At 37.8% G+C, this 14,163-nt stretch overlaps 1 protein-coding gene across 1 annotated transcript; it reads left to right on the forward strand.

The window, feature by feature from the left end:
• The first annotated feature begins 1,757 nt into the window (after nucleotides 1–1,757).
• On the forward strand, nucleotides 1,758–13,846 carry LOC143879409 (uncharacterized). Its single transcript, XM_077381784.1, has 15 exons — nucleotides 1,758–2,289; nucleotides 2,391–2,488; nucleotides 2,565–2,665; nucleotides 2,780–2,858; nucleotides 3,048–3,108; nucleotides 3,273–3,319; nucleotides 3,614–3,706; nucleotides 3,908–3,998; nucleotides 7,356–7,404; nucleotides 9,662–9,778; nucleotides 9,854–10,001; nucleotides 11,814–11,906; nucleotides 11,983–12,051; nucleotides 13,068–13,110; nucleotides 13,521–13,846. Exons 1-15 carry the CDS (start codon nucleotides 2,232–2,234, stop codon nucleotides 13,619–13,621), a joined length of 1,248 nt encoding a protein of 415 aa, XP_077237899.1. The 5' UTR covers nucleotides 1,758–2,231; the 3' UTR covers nucleotides 13,622–13,846.
• Nucleotides 13,847–14,163: the final 317 nt, after the last annotated feature.

Raw genomic sequence — 14,163 nt, forward strand, 5'->3', positions numbered from 1 at the left:
CCTGTTTCTTTTCAAAATGGACTGTACAAATCATCCTATGGAAATGATTTTTGGGGCACAACCTATTTACATTGTAGCCCATCAAATGGACGGTTTGGATCATCCTATGGTGTGCGCTGTACAATCCATTTTGAAAAATAAGGGGTGAATATTGTAGCAGAAGGGGGTGAATTTATCACTGCCCCTAAAATACTGTATTTGGGAAACTTAAATTGACTAAATCTAGAACATTAAAAATGTGACTCATTCAAGACTTGATTTTCTTACAAACGTTTAGACAATTTTACCCCAGGAGAGAGAGAGAGAGAGAGAGAGAGAGCTGATTTTGGTGCAACAGAGCTCTTATTTCACTTAGGCTCTGTTCACTTGCGTTCCCAGAAAAGCAATTCCCTGGAAAACAACCTCTTTTTTCCTTGACAAAACAGAATTCTGGTGTACACTTGCTTTCCTGAGAAAGTAACAAGCCTAGGTGGAAAATGTCAAATAATGACATGGAAATTGCCAAAAATATGTGGAAATGTCTCTTTTCTCACAAGTGTGGGAAACTAAGTCCCACTATTTTGGTCGGATTTACTTTCCCGGAAAAACTAGTGAAAAAAGGTGGGCAAGCAGTTTTTTGGGAAACCTTTTCCTGCACAGTTCCTGCACACGTGAACAGGCGCGGGAAACCTTTTCCTACACAGTTTCCCTAGATATCTTTTCCTAATGCCACGTCAGATTCCCGGAAAACCTTTTATTTTCCTTCCCCGTGAAAACAAGTGAACAGAGCCTTAGGAAAAATTGCCAGGGGCATCAAAATACGAGAATTGCCAATCGGGGGACACACTTTTGAAAAATTGTTAGAGAGGGATGAAATGGGGTTATCAAGTCTCTAAAAGGGGGTTATCAACCCTCTAAACGGGGTTATCAAACTCTCAAAAGGGGGTAATCAATCCTCTAACAATTTTTCAAAAGTGTCCCCGGGTAGCCATTCTTGTATTTTGATGCCCCCCATTGGCAATTTTTCCTTTTACTCCGCATGAGAGAGATTGTCTTATTTATTTAATTCATCTGAGGTAGTTGCTCCCAATTCCCGAAAAAGGATGTTTATTATTTGTTAATAAAGGATTGTCATTATCGAAATGAGGGGGTGTCAATATCTTTTTCCCCGTAAAATACCTATCCCTAGGGAGATTCTATATGGTGTAAGCCCTTTATAGTCCCGTACTTTTCAAAAGTATTGTACGTACTACATCATAGGATGATCCAATCTGTCCATGTGATGGAACTCAATGTATTTGAGAACAAAGAGAAGCACAATGGAAGAATTATATTAGAAATCCAAGTGAACCTTATACAGTGGATATAAGGCATTGAAATTTGCTCACATCCTACAACACAGGGAATATCCTTCGTAATTGGAAGACGATGAAGATCATGGCTGCGTCTACTTGGCATCCTCCGCCATTGGGTATGATAAATTTTGACTTTGATGGGAGCTTGAAAGGAAAATCCCGGAAGGCCAGAATAGGCCCCCCCCCCCCCCCCCCCCCCCCCCACGCATCTATAGAGGTTTCCACAATATGCAATTCTCCAATAGATGCATATTATGGAAACCTCAGATCACAGGGCTAGATCTTCCTGTAGAAATGATTTTTGGGGTACTACCTATTTATGTTATGACCCATAACATGGACAGTTTGGTGTGTTCCATATTTCTACAGAGTACTTTATAAAAAAAATAGGGGATGGTAAGGGCTTACACCATATAAAAACTCATTTCTAGGAGGGATCAAAGTATATTATTGGCACCTTAGATCCTCCAACTGATTTGACTAGAGACTGAACAAGTTGGCCCCATCTCCATCCCCCCTTCTTATTAAAAAAAAAACTCAGAAATAGAGTTAAAATACATTGCTTTCTGCATCCTTATCGGAACAAGTGGAGTTCACTGTGAGATCACAAGATTCACAACTCCCCCAACATTCCCCAACCCTAATCCTTCCCTCAATTTCTCCATCGACATTCAAAACCCACTCTTTTCTTCAATTAGGGTTTCTTTCTCTTTCTACTCTATCCGATATTTCCACACTTCCTTCTTCTTCTTCTTCTTCTTCTTTGCTCTCCCCATTCATGGCTTTGTATTCTGAATTTCTCCGTGAATTACGAAGAAAAGGTACAGTTTCTGTTCTCATTCATTCCAATTGAAGAATTCTAAGCAGAGTTCATCGTTTTAGGGTTTTTGTTATAAGATGGGAAGTTCTGAAGAGAGAATCGTTGCCGTTATCATGGTAGGCGGGCCTACGAAAGGTATGGATTCAGGATTTGATATAATATTAGGTTTTTTTGTTTCTTTCCCTCCATTTTATTCTTATTTTGTAATTAGGTTTGGTTTTTTTTTTTTTTTGCAGGAACTCGTTTTCGACCTCTATCTTTGAACATTCCAAAGCCGCTTTTCCCTTTGGCTGGGCAGCCCATGGTCCATCATCCCATTTCAGCTTGCAAAAGGGTATTTTAAATATTTTTTTTTTCTATCCTAGTTTTTCCTTTTTTTTTTTAAATTGAGAAATCTCTGGTTCTTATAGATCCCAAATTTAGCGCAAATTTATCTCATTGGCTTCTACGAGGAGCGTGAATTTGCTCTCTATGTTTCGTCCATCTCTAATGAGCTGAAAATCCCCGTCAGGTAATTTCATTCGCCTGTTGCCTTTGAATTTTCCTGCAAATTTATATCCTTTTTTTTTTTTGCTCATTGATGATAACAAAGAAGAGAAAACCTAAAATTTTGCTGGTTTTTTAGATACTTGAGAGAAGACAAACCACATGGCTCGGCAGGCGGTCTTTACAATTTCAGAGATCTGATCATGGAAGACAATCCGGTTGTTATCTTCTGCTCCTAATTTTGCTTTTACTATGTGTTTGTGTTGATTAAGAAGCATGTTTATTCTTCTAATTTGATGTAACCACCATGTATTGCATCTCTGCAAATTTTCATCTCAGTTGTTTAATTAGATCTGTTTATTTATCTCAATAAGCTTTGTTGAATCTTTTTGTTGTTGGCCTCGCAGTCGCATATCTTTTTGCTGAATTGTGATGTTTGCTGTAGTTTTCCGTTGCCGGACATGCTTGGTAAGCCGCTTTAGTGCCTTTTTTTTTTGGTTGTTGTTTATGGCTTTCTGCTTTGGACTACAACTCTTGAAGCAATAATAGTTTTGATCCGTCAAGAAATTTATCGTCATAATGCTTTTCTTGTGGATTTTGCAATTGTTGCTTCTGGCCCTTCACAATTCCAGAGGCCCATAAAAGATATGGTGGGATGGGAACAATTTTAGTAATCAAGGTGGGTGAGCGATAATAACTCTTCTTTTTTGTCGCCTTATCCTTGTGTCAGTCTCTGTTTATCTGAGAAATTATATGGTGCCCGACTGTCAAGTCCCTTGTTGGTGGTACATCAAAAGAACTACCCTTGATGTTTTCTCCAACAGCAGCCTCTTAAAAAGTGGTCTGCTATTGGATCAAACATCAAGTGTGGTACTGCCCCAAGGGACTTGATGGTCGATTGGTCGGGCACCATGTAAAAATTCCTGTTTATCCTTCATTGTCTTAAGTTCTTTGTTTTTTTCCGTTTGCACAGGTCTCTGCAGAATCGGCCAACCTGTTTGGCGAGTTGGTGGCTGATCCGGTCACCAATGAGCTGCTGCATTACACTGAGAAACCCGAGACCTTTGTATGTATAAGATCTGAGGGTGGCATGGCTTTCTTTAACCTATTTTAAGTTAGAGGATTAAATAGTGTTTCACAAATGAACATCTCATTCGTTTATCGTTTCAGAAAATTGTCTGATGATTTTATATTGTTTTTTTTTTTAATTTTCTGAAATTGTTTACTGCATCACGTCCTTACAGTCACCTGCTACTCTATTCTGCAGGTAAGTGATCGAATAAACTGTGGTGTGTATATATTTACCCCAGATATTTTTGATGCTATTCAGAATGTTTCCATGCTGAGGAAAGACAGAGGTTCGTAATTTAAGGCCACTGTTGATTGTTTACCTATATTTGTGCAGATAGAAGTACTAGGGTACTTGATTAATGGCAAAGCTTCATGTTTGATATAACAATGGTTGTCTAACTTAATGAATTGCTGGCTCGTATCTCCTTCATACACATTATAACTCTATCAGTGGAGACTTTTAGGTTGACCCCTAATACCTTTGAATTTCATAGAGTCTGCATCTTATGTTGATCGTTTGCCACAATAAATTGGTCTCCAGTTTCAAATCCTTTCCCTAAGTATGCAGTTTCTACCTTTGTGTGCTTTTAGAACAGTTTAGACATCACCCATTATTTTTTTTTTCATTTTTAGTTCATTGGATGGTGACTTCACTCATTTATTAGTTGAATAGAAACCTAATTTTATTGATCCTTTGATATCAAGTAGCCTATGAAGGCCGAGGTTGAAAAACCCGGGACTCGAGCCTTCATCGGGTATTCGGGTCTGAATCGACTCAGGACTGAGTTAAAAGTTTTTATTCAATTCAGACAAGACATGTATCTGAACAACAATCAATAGAAAGGGAACCGAAAAATCAATATGCATCAATCGATTATGCGCATATATAATAATAATAATAATAATAATAAGATATGCATACATAAAAAAATCTATAAAATCTTTAGATAATTTCCAAATTTACTTCTTCAAAGGTAAGAAGCAATGAAAGATTCCAATGTTGATTGAGAAAGAGTGTGTGTATCCAGGATGGTTGCAGACTTGCGGAATCTCCCATCAGACCCAACTACCTCGTTCAAGTTAATAATGCAATACAGTAAAAATGTGAAAATACCCCCAATGTACAGCATATACATTGTCTAACAGAAATCAAGGTGGCAGGGTTGCAAAGCTTTGTTTGATCTTTAAATTGCCAATTGAGGATATTCAGATGGGTGTTTGTTCGCAAATGAAATGACCGAAAGACATTTATTTTGTGTGTTTAACATTACTCTTAAAAGAATTCATCATAGCTAGACTTCTATTTGAAGTTGTCACCATAGACAAAGGTTTTTTTTTCTTTTAAATTGACAAATATATTCTTACCAGCAAATTTACAATGGGGACCAGTAGTCCCACCAGATTTACATAGTATGAATTGTCCAGGAGCATTCTCCTTGGCCCAAAGGAAACCCATTACCCCTTACATACCCAATAGCCTTAATTGTATCGAATCCAACAAAAAATGCCATATTGTGGGGCCCACCCAGTCAAGATCGTGACCTGCCACGTCACACAGACTTTTCCACTACATTCTGAATTCGATTTTCAAAAATCCCGCTCGAAGGCCCAGAGCTATTGTGCGCCCTCACCGTCCACGATAGCCAACCATCCAACAACATCATCGGATCTCCGGCGACCTCCATCCCGTACCACCACCAATCACCGCGGGCACCACCTCCAGTCCCACCTCCATCTCCTCCACAAAAATCATCTCCTCCGGGGGAGTCTCAGCCACCACCACCGTCATCAAGAATCCGGCAACCTCCATTGCCACTGGCTACTACACCCGTCCTCAGGCCACCACCCACGATCTTGATTACGATGACCACAATGCCAAATACGGCAACCCTATTGCTAATCTAGCAACCCACGGCCTCCCAATCCTCCATGGCCTCGAAATCCGATAATCCATGGCCTCCACTTCGTCGTTCCGCCTATAGCTGGTCTTCCACTGCTCCGGATCCAGCAACCCACAGCCTTTCGAGGCCTCCGGCAACCTCCGCGGTTTTCCTTGGCTCCAGATCTAGCTTTACGGCCCCAGATGTAGCCACCACGGAGGAGCCATACTCCAGATCTGGCCTCCACGGCTCATCTTTGGCAACCATGGGAGAGACGAGAAATAGAGAGCGAGACTCAAAAGATACAGAGGAGAAGAGGGAGACGAGAGAGAGACAAGAAAGAGAGGGCGATGCACAAAAGACACAGAAGAAGAGAGGGAGATTAGAGAGGGAGGGAGATGAGATGAGAGAGGGAGGGAGAGGGGGAGACAAGAGAGAGAGGGAGAGGGAGACGAACAAGAGAGAGAGGGAGAGAGGGAGACGAGCGAGAGAGAGGGGGAGGGAGGGGGACGGGACGAGGGAGAGAGACCACCTCCCTTCCTATAGACATAGGTATTTGATGCAAGTAGGACTATAGCTGAAGTCACTGTCACTTTTTTTTTGAATGGCCTGAAAGTCACATTCACTAACCTGCTGGTTTTATACCCTGGAATTTTAGATTCTTGCTGGAAATTATCTTCTGAAATTTCTATTTCTGAGAAAAAGATCTATCTGCATAAATTGAGATCAAGGGATAACACAAGCACACCACTTTTGTGAAAATTGCTGTAAATATTCCCAGGAGATTTCAGTCCTCTTCTGGAATTTTCCCGAGAGCTCTAGCTCTCTATAAATTTTATTCAATTACTGATTATCTAGTTGTAGGAGAAGATGCATCATAATCCAGACTGAAGAGATAATAAACTAGCTGAAAATAAATAGGACTAACACTGGAAATTCCAGGAAATGAGAAAATATCTCATAAACAATTCGTGTGGTGCGTGGTGACTGCCCACTCTTTCTTATTATAGGCAAAAACAATAGCATATCTCTTGTCTTGTCTATACTTGAAGTTAATATGTGCAATATCAATTGCTAGACTCTTCTATTACACACCGGTGACTGAAATTTAAAGACTTGAGTTAAAACTTACGAATTACAAGACTGCATGATCAAACCATATATCAACTAAAACTCTTAAAACAACTCTGGACATGCCTAAAGAGATCTCTTTCTATTGGAATTATTCCAATTTTCTGACAAGTGCAGGCGATAGTTACACTAGTAGGGCTTATTTTAAACCTGTCAAGATTATTCCAGAAAAATCTAAGAAAATCAAGATAATTATCATCAGGAAAAAGCCTTAGGAAAACAAAAGATTATCGTTATGAAAAAATGGCTGGGTTTCGGAATTTTGGTGGCACTCTGAGCTGATGAGAATGTCCAACTGCTGATTCAGCAGTTGAATAATAGGAGATCCTGAATATTGAGGTTCAGGTTATTCATTATTTTTTTTTGTTTATATATTTCCTTGCATAATGGCCTAAGTCTTTGAATCATAGATCAATTGAAATTTAATCTTCTATGAAAAAGATTGCTATGGTTCCGACATTTAGCTAATCATGCATTAGCTATTCCATATCTCAAAGTGCAGTCTGACAATTTCTTCTCTCTATCTGAAAATTTTATCTCAGTTCATTATAAACAACTGGCTCTGTGTTGGCATTCATGATTTTATAGAAAACATACTATGTACGTGTCTGAACTCTAATCTGATATTTGCAGCTAACTTGCGACGTGTCTCTAGCTTTGAAGCCCTCCAATCTGCAACAAAGTATGACCTTTGTCTAGTTCGAACTAATCAAGTGGTTATTTGATAGATTCTTCAGTAACTACATTTACTAGCATAAGCAATAACCAATTACACATGCAATATGCATTACATGCTTTGGGTATTCATTATGATGATTATTTGTCAGTACTTGTGTATTGTAGTCTGACATTGTAAATATATTGGCATCCTTGCTACTAAATTTGTTATCGGATAATTCCCTTAAATTGGTCTGCTTTTTTTGAAAAAAAAAAAATCTTGGAAGACTTCATCCATAATACATTCCATTTCTCTTTTCATTTGGTAAGGGAGAACTCTTCAAGGAATAAAAACAGTGCACAAAGTACAGCAGAATATAGTGATGCCCATAGGACCTCTCGCTAGCAAATGGCTTAATATTTGACTCGAACAGCAAGGCTTTGGATTGATTGCAACTATTTGACTTGTAAAACGAGACTTTGGATTAATTGCAACTATTTGACATATTAACCAAGACGTTGGATTAATTGCAACTGTTTGACATGGACAACATGACTTTGGATTGATTGCAACCATTGAAATCGTTCATTATTCATCTCTTTAATCCAATTTACAAAACATCTCTTGCCCTCTATGTTGCATCAGTACGGGTACGAGTGTCCGATTTACCAAACATCTCTTGTCCTCTATGTTGCATCAGTACGGGTACGAGTGTCCGAATCTGACATGGGTATTGAGGGCTGGATTCATTAAACCTCAAAAACAATGATTCATGGATTCGCCATAGTATTTTAATCAATTCTTAAATTTTTTTTTTACATAGTAGTATAGTCATAACAAGTACTATATTGAAAATTTTAATCATAGATATAATGTTGTATTTCCATTTAAGAAATTTACTATCAGGATGGGTAAAACTCAAAATATAAGGTAATTGTAAAGTTGTGATTATAGTTTTAAGTTTTTCGAAAATAAAAACAGATAAAGGAGATCCAAAAGTGTTTTACCCTTCATTTAGGTTGATCTAAGGGCTGAGATGGTTTTACCTTAGTCATGTTTTGATAAAATTTCACTTTATAATTACACTTTATTTGGGTTGATCTAAGGGCTGAAATGGTTTTACCCTACTTATGTTTTGATCAAATAAAAAATAAATAAAAATCTTTTGATAAAATATATTCTCTTTATATTTAGTATTGTTTGTGAAGATTTATTGGATTTTTATATATAATTATTCAATTCCCTGGAAAGAAGATCCACTTTTTGTGGATTCCTAGAGATTTGCTTTCACTAAATTGGTACATGAGCAAGTTCGATTTGGAAAATCATTTTAGGATTCACAATGGCATCGAAGAAGGCTATTAATTAACATGAAAAGAGTGATCTATCAGAGCAATCATTCCCAGACGTGTTGCAAAAACTATATCTACTCGCGTCGATTGGAATTCACCTTGTGGAAGGAAACCATGACATATTGCTGATTCCTATTACATTTTTAACTAGACACTTATAATATTTTATTTCAGTATGCAATTTCTGGAATATTGGATTTAGTCATGATAGAATGTTGCGAGTATAGATATGTGTGTGGTCATTTTTGCAAAGTATTTGGCTATTCACATATCCTGTTATGTTATTTTATTTTTATTGGCAACATTCCCAGTGAATGATGCCTTACCTAGTTATGCTGGGAACATCTTTAAAGTTTAAATGTGTTTGGTCGTTTTCTATGCTAAAGAGATTCATAACATATTTTCCTACATAGAATCTTTCTCACACCCACTCCTGGTAAGTTGATGTTTAATTTATTTTGTTAGTATAACCATGGTTTTAAATTTCGGTTTCGGCTAAAATTTTGGAGTTATCCAAAACCGAAATTTCAGCTGAAATCCTGAAACTTCGGATGAAATTTGGTATTGGCTAACGGAATGCCTGATTTTTGGGTTCGGTAATTTCATTCAAAATTCTTTTACGGATTAAAAAATTATTGTTTTATTATCAATTTCAACGAAATTCCCGAAATTTGGTAAATTTCGGTTTTGGTACCTTTTCGTTTCGTTCCTCACCGAAATCCGAAAGTTTGAAATTTAAAACCATGAGTATAACACTATAACTCATTAAAGCACTTGTGCAAAGAAATAACCGACAATACTCTTTTCTTTCCATTATTCCCTCGTAACATTTCACCTCTAAAAGCAAACTTATTGTGTTAAACCCCATTGGTTTTTAGATTCTCTCTGCTTACATTCATGGCTCTGCTGATCTAAGTTTCTTTGAACAGGTCCCTTCCCACAGATTTTGTTAGGCTGGACCAAGATATCCTTTCACCTCTTGCTGGGAAGAAGCAGCTATATACCTATGAGACCTTAGATTTTTGGGAACAGATCAAGACTCCAGGGTGAGCCAATTCTCCTTATTTCCTTTTCTTCCAATTCCATTAGTTAACCAGTTTTAATCCTTGTATTCCCTTCAGGATGTCTTTGAAATGTTCAGCTCTGTATCTCTCTCTGTTCCGGCACACTTCACCCCATCTTCTAGCTAGTGGTGATGGCACCAAGTCTGCTACTATCATTGGGGATGTTTTTGTTCATCCATCAGCAAAAGTACATCCAACAGCGAAGGTAGTGTGGTTATTTTCATTCCATATTTTTACATGCATATCACAGCTGCGTCCACATCCGTGACGACCTGTTTTGATATTATCATTCCTTTATTGACACTTATACTCAAAAGACTGAAGAAGGAATAAATTATTGAACTTCAGTAGAACTATTTATGCCGTAGAAGGGAAACCATTTAATGTAATATGTATTAAGTGTGTCGTGAATTTTTGGCATTCATTATTGGCATTAACAGTAATGGTTTCTAATTCTATTTAGGGATTTGCTAGCGTCCGTCGCAGAAGGCATTTCACGGATGGTCTGTTGCATGTGAGAGCAGAGCAGCCACCTCATGAATGAAGACAAAATCTGCTGAAAAGTGAGCCTTGGTGGCTGCTCTCACATGCGACAGACCATCTGCGAATTGCCTTCTGCGATGGACGCTAGCAAATCCCTTATATGTAATATATTGGTTGTCGCGAATTTTGTATATTTTTAGAAATTCTAATAATCTGGCCATTATCAAACAACTTCAATGGTTTAGGAATGTTGAAACTTTTGTCCAAATGTACTTCATTTCTAACCTTTTATGTACTTGTATGAATTTATATTATATTATAATATATATATAGAGGAAAGTGTTCCTGAGCTCGAGCTCAAAAACACATATGGCCCCACATTTGTGTGTGTGTGTGTGTGTGTGTGTGTGTGTGTATATATATATATATGTTGACTCTCTCTCCTTGCTCGTTTCACTTCTTTCCGTGAAGAGCACACTAGGCACCAAATTGCAGTGACAACGTCTTCCAGCGGTAGTCCTCCGGTAATCAAGCAAGAGCAAAGAATCATTCCCGGAGGGAGCGTGGATTTTTTCAACTCAGACGGATACGTGTTCCTTTAAGACCCTTGATTGTCGCTCTTTGAACAGGCAGAGACGAACACACAATTCCAACGTATATACCATTTACCTACACACACACAGAGAGAGAGAGAGAGAGAGAGAGAGAGAGAGAGAGAGAGAGAGAGAGAGAGAGAGAGAGAGAGAGAGAGAGAAGGGGTTGCTGTAGCTGCTAACATTAGCATAAAACAAGGTCGGGCCCACATTGTTGGGGGATCCAAAACATTCATTTGGAAGGCCCTTTCGTGGATAGGGTGTCCACAAAAAATCAGCTCCATTGGATCATCTTAGGGTGTCCATTTGTGGGGTGAAAAAATGGGTAGATTAGTGGACAAACAGTATCTGTCCATTTTCACCCCACAAACGGACATCCTATAATGATCCAATGAAGCTGATTTTTGGTACACACCCCATCCATCTTGGGGCCTTTCAAATGAATGCTTAGGGTCACCCCAACAATGTGGCCCCTCCCTTGTTTGATGCTAACGTTAGCAGCTAAGCTAGCTGCTAACGTTAGCAGCAACCCTTTTCTCAGCTCGTGAGCTTGAGCTTATATGAGCTTGAGTGCCCAAACACATGGGTCCCACATTTTTTGTGGTGATCCAAACCATTCATTTGCAAGGCCCCATCATAAATAGGGTGTGTACCAAAAATCAAGTCCATTGGATGTGGGATAAACACAAATGACATATTGTAAGCACACATGGAAATTAATTAGTTTACAATTGAAAATGACATATTGTACAATCTTTACTTTTGTAATTTGACTGAGGAGCTGAGGAGATATGCATGTGCGCTTTCAGTATATGTGGTATATACAAAAAGTATCTCTTAATGAGGCTCATCAATTAGATTATTTTGAGTAATCTTAATTTGGATGTCAAGGAATGTTCATTTTATCAAATAAACTGACTGCCCATGTGCTGATGGAACAGATTGGCCCCAATGTCTCTATTTCTGCCAATGCTCGAATAGGAGCTGGTGTAAGGCTCATCAGTTGCATCATTCTAGATGATGTTGAAATTAAGGTGAGAGAATGATTTAGTAAGAGCATGGACATTTCTATTTGAGCAAATCTTTGAATGTGTTTTGTTCTCTTGACAGGAAAATGCAGTTGTTATACATGCTATTGTTGGGTGGAAGTCATCCATTGGGAAGTGGTCACGTGTCCAGGCAAGTCTTCTTTTATTAGTTTTGTTTTACTTTGAGTCCTTTTCCTGTGTGTTGTCTTTTTTTTTTGCACACAATTGGGAATTTTTGTCTCTGAAACTTCTGGTTTTCATCTAATTTTAAAAATTTTGAGTAAAAATGTAAAACCAAAAGATTCCATTTCATTTCTATAATCAATGGAGAATCTTTTCTTATAGACGACATAAAACGCCTATCATTAAAAAAAAATGACATAAGAGTGTCACGGGTTAAGTCTGCAAATATGGCTTTCTTCTCCTAATGCGTTCCCTTAATTTCTCTTAAGATTGTAGTTGCACTCCCAATGTTTATTGGCTTTCCTTAAATCACCTTGGACCTATCCAATCAAAGAGGGTCTTGGGTGGTGTGGGGGCCACATGCTGCATCAACTCTTTTTACCTACAAGATGGGCTATCCACCACCTTCAGGTATACAGTATACATGCAGCTCTGGTGGCGTGTTAACCTTTTAGTTCATATAGCCCAGATTACCTGCATACTACAGTTGAAAACTGAACCCTAGATCAATTGTGAGATTATAGCACAGCGAAGTCACTATGTACTTATGTTAATTTCTAAGTGAAAGGGAGTAGTCATTTCATAAAACCCATTGTTATTTCATTACTGACTGGATCTGACTGGAAGATCTTTCTTGTTATTTCATTACTCACTAGATCCTACCGGATGATCTTTCTTGTTTCTCCATATCCTTTCTATATTACAGGGATGAGCATTTTTTAGAGTTTTCTGCATAGATAAAGTTCACAAATTTGTTAATTCACTCTCGCTGCCTTGCTAGTTTTTTAGATAAATGCTGAGAATAAAAGTCCACTTGCACTCAATCTGGATAACGATTGATCCATACTTTTACCTCATTAGTCATTTTTATTGTTTATCTGATTTACTTGTGCCCAATAATCATATCAGTATAAGTCAGGGAAACCTTTGACATTCACGTATATTTTATTAGATCAACGGACTAATTCTGAATATCTATTCCAGGGTGAAGGAGAATACAGTGCGAAGCTTGGAATTACCATCCTCGGTATTTTACTAGCCTTTTCATTCCTTTTAGTTTGCCCATCTATATCTCAAGGAGTAAACTCAAAGACCATTGGCTCAGTAATCTATGGACATCAAACGCCATCTAAAATCAGATTTATTTTCTGGCCTCTATTAATAAATTTGGGAATCCAATATGGATTATGACCCGGATCAGATTGATTTTTGTTTTTAATCTGTATATGTTCAATTCTCATATTTTTTTCTACATAGTTCTTGATACAATTCCGTATATTTTCATCATAGAAGGAAATGATAAACTAGAATCAGACTTATCCATGCAAACTTATCTATGAAATGAATCCTATAGAACTCATCCATGCAAACTATAGTTACCTTTTTGTCCTTGCTCGGAAGAGTCTGAAATGACTAAATTTAATATTTACATTCCAGGGGAAGCTGTGGCTGTAGAAGATGAAGTTGTAGTGATTAACAGTATTGTGCTCCCAAATAAGACCCTCAATGTCAGTGTACAAGAGGAGATCATTCTTTAGAAAAAAAGAAGAAGGAAACAAGCTCGGCTCCATAATAACCTCCTTGCCCTGGAGTTTGCTATCTTATCTTGTGATTTATTATAAACTGTCATCATTGTTCTTAGCATATCTCAGCGAAAAAACAATTTTTACCCTTATGGGTTATTTTTGGGAGATGATTTTGAATTTGTAGATTGCATTCCTACAACCTGAAAATTTGATTTCCCTTCATCTTTTTACTTTTAATTACCTCTTCTCTCTTCTATGAGAATTGTTAGGTTTATTGATGAGTGAAATAACACGAGATCTGTTATGCAAGTCACTGATGAGAGATTTGCTTCATGGGACATGAATTTGCCAAGAAATGGAAGGTGGGTGAGTCATGAAACTACTAGAAGGGGGCGTTTCAAGTAAATAAAGAGGTGGATTTATGACATCTTCCTAGTGCTACTAAGAATACATGCTTTTGTGAGGCAGCTCCCTAATAGGCCTCTGTTATACCACTTACCTAACATATACTTGACCATTTTTTCAATGAAAAAAATATCCCATGTTTTTTGTTA

This window comes from Tasmannia lanceolata, unplaced genomic scaffold, assembly GCF_043159265.1.
Source record: "Tasmannia lanceolata isolate RefF3 unplaced genomic scaffold, GAP_Taslan_0.1 ptg000006l, whole genome shotgun sequence".
Classification (NCBI taxonomy): domain Eukaryota; kingdom Viridiplantae; phylum Streptophyta; class Magnoliopsida; order Canellales; family Winteraceae; genus Tasmannia; species Tasmannia lanceolata.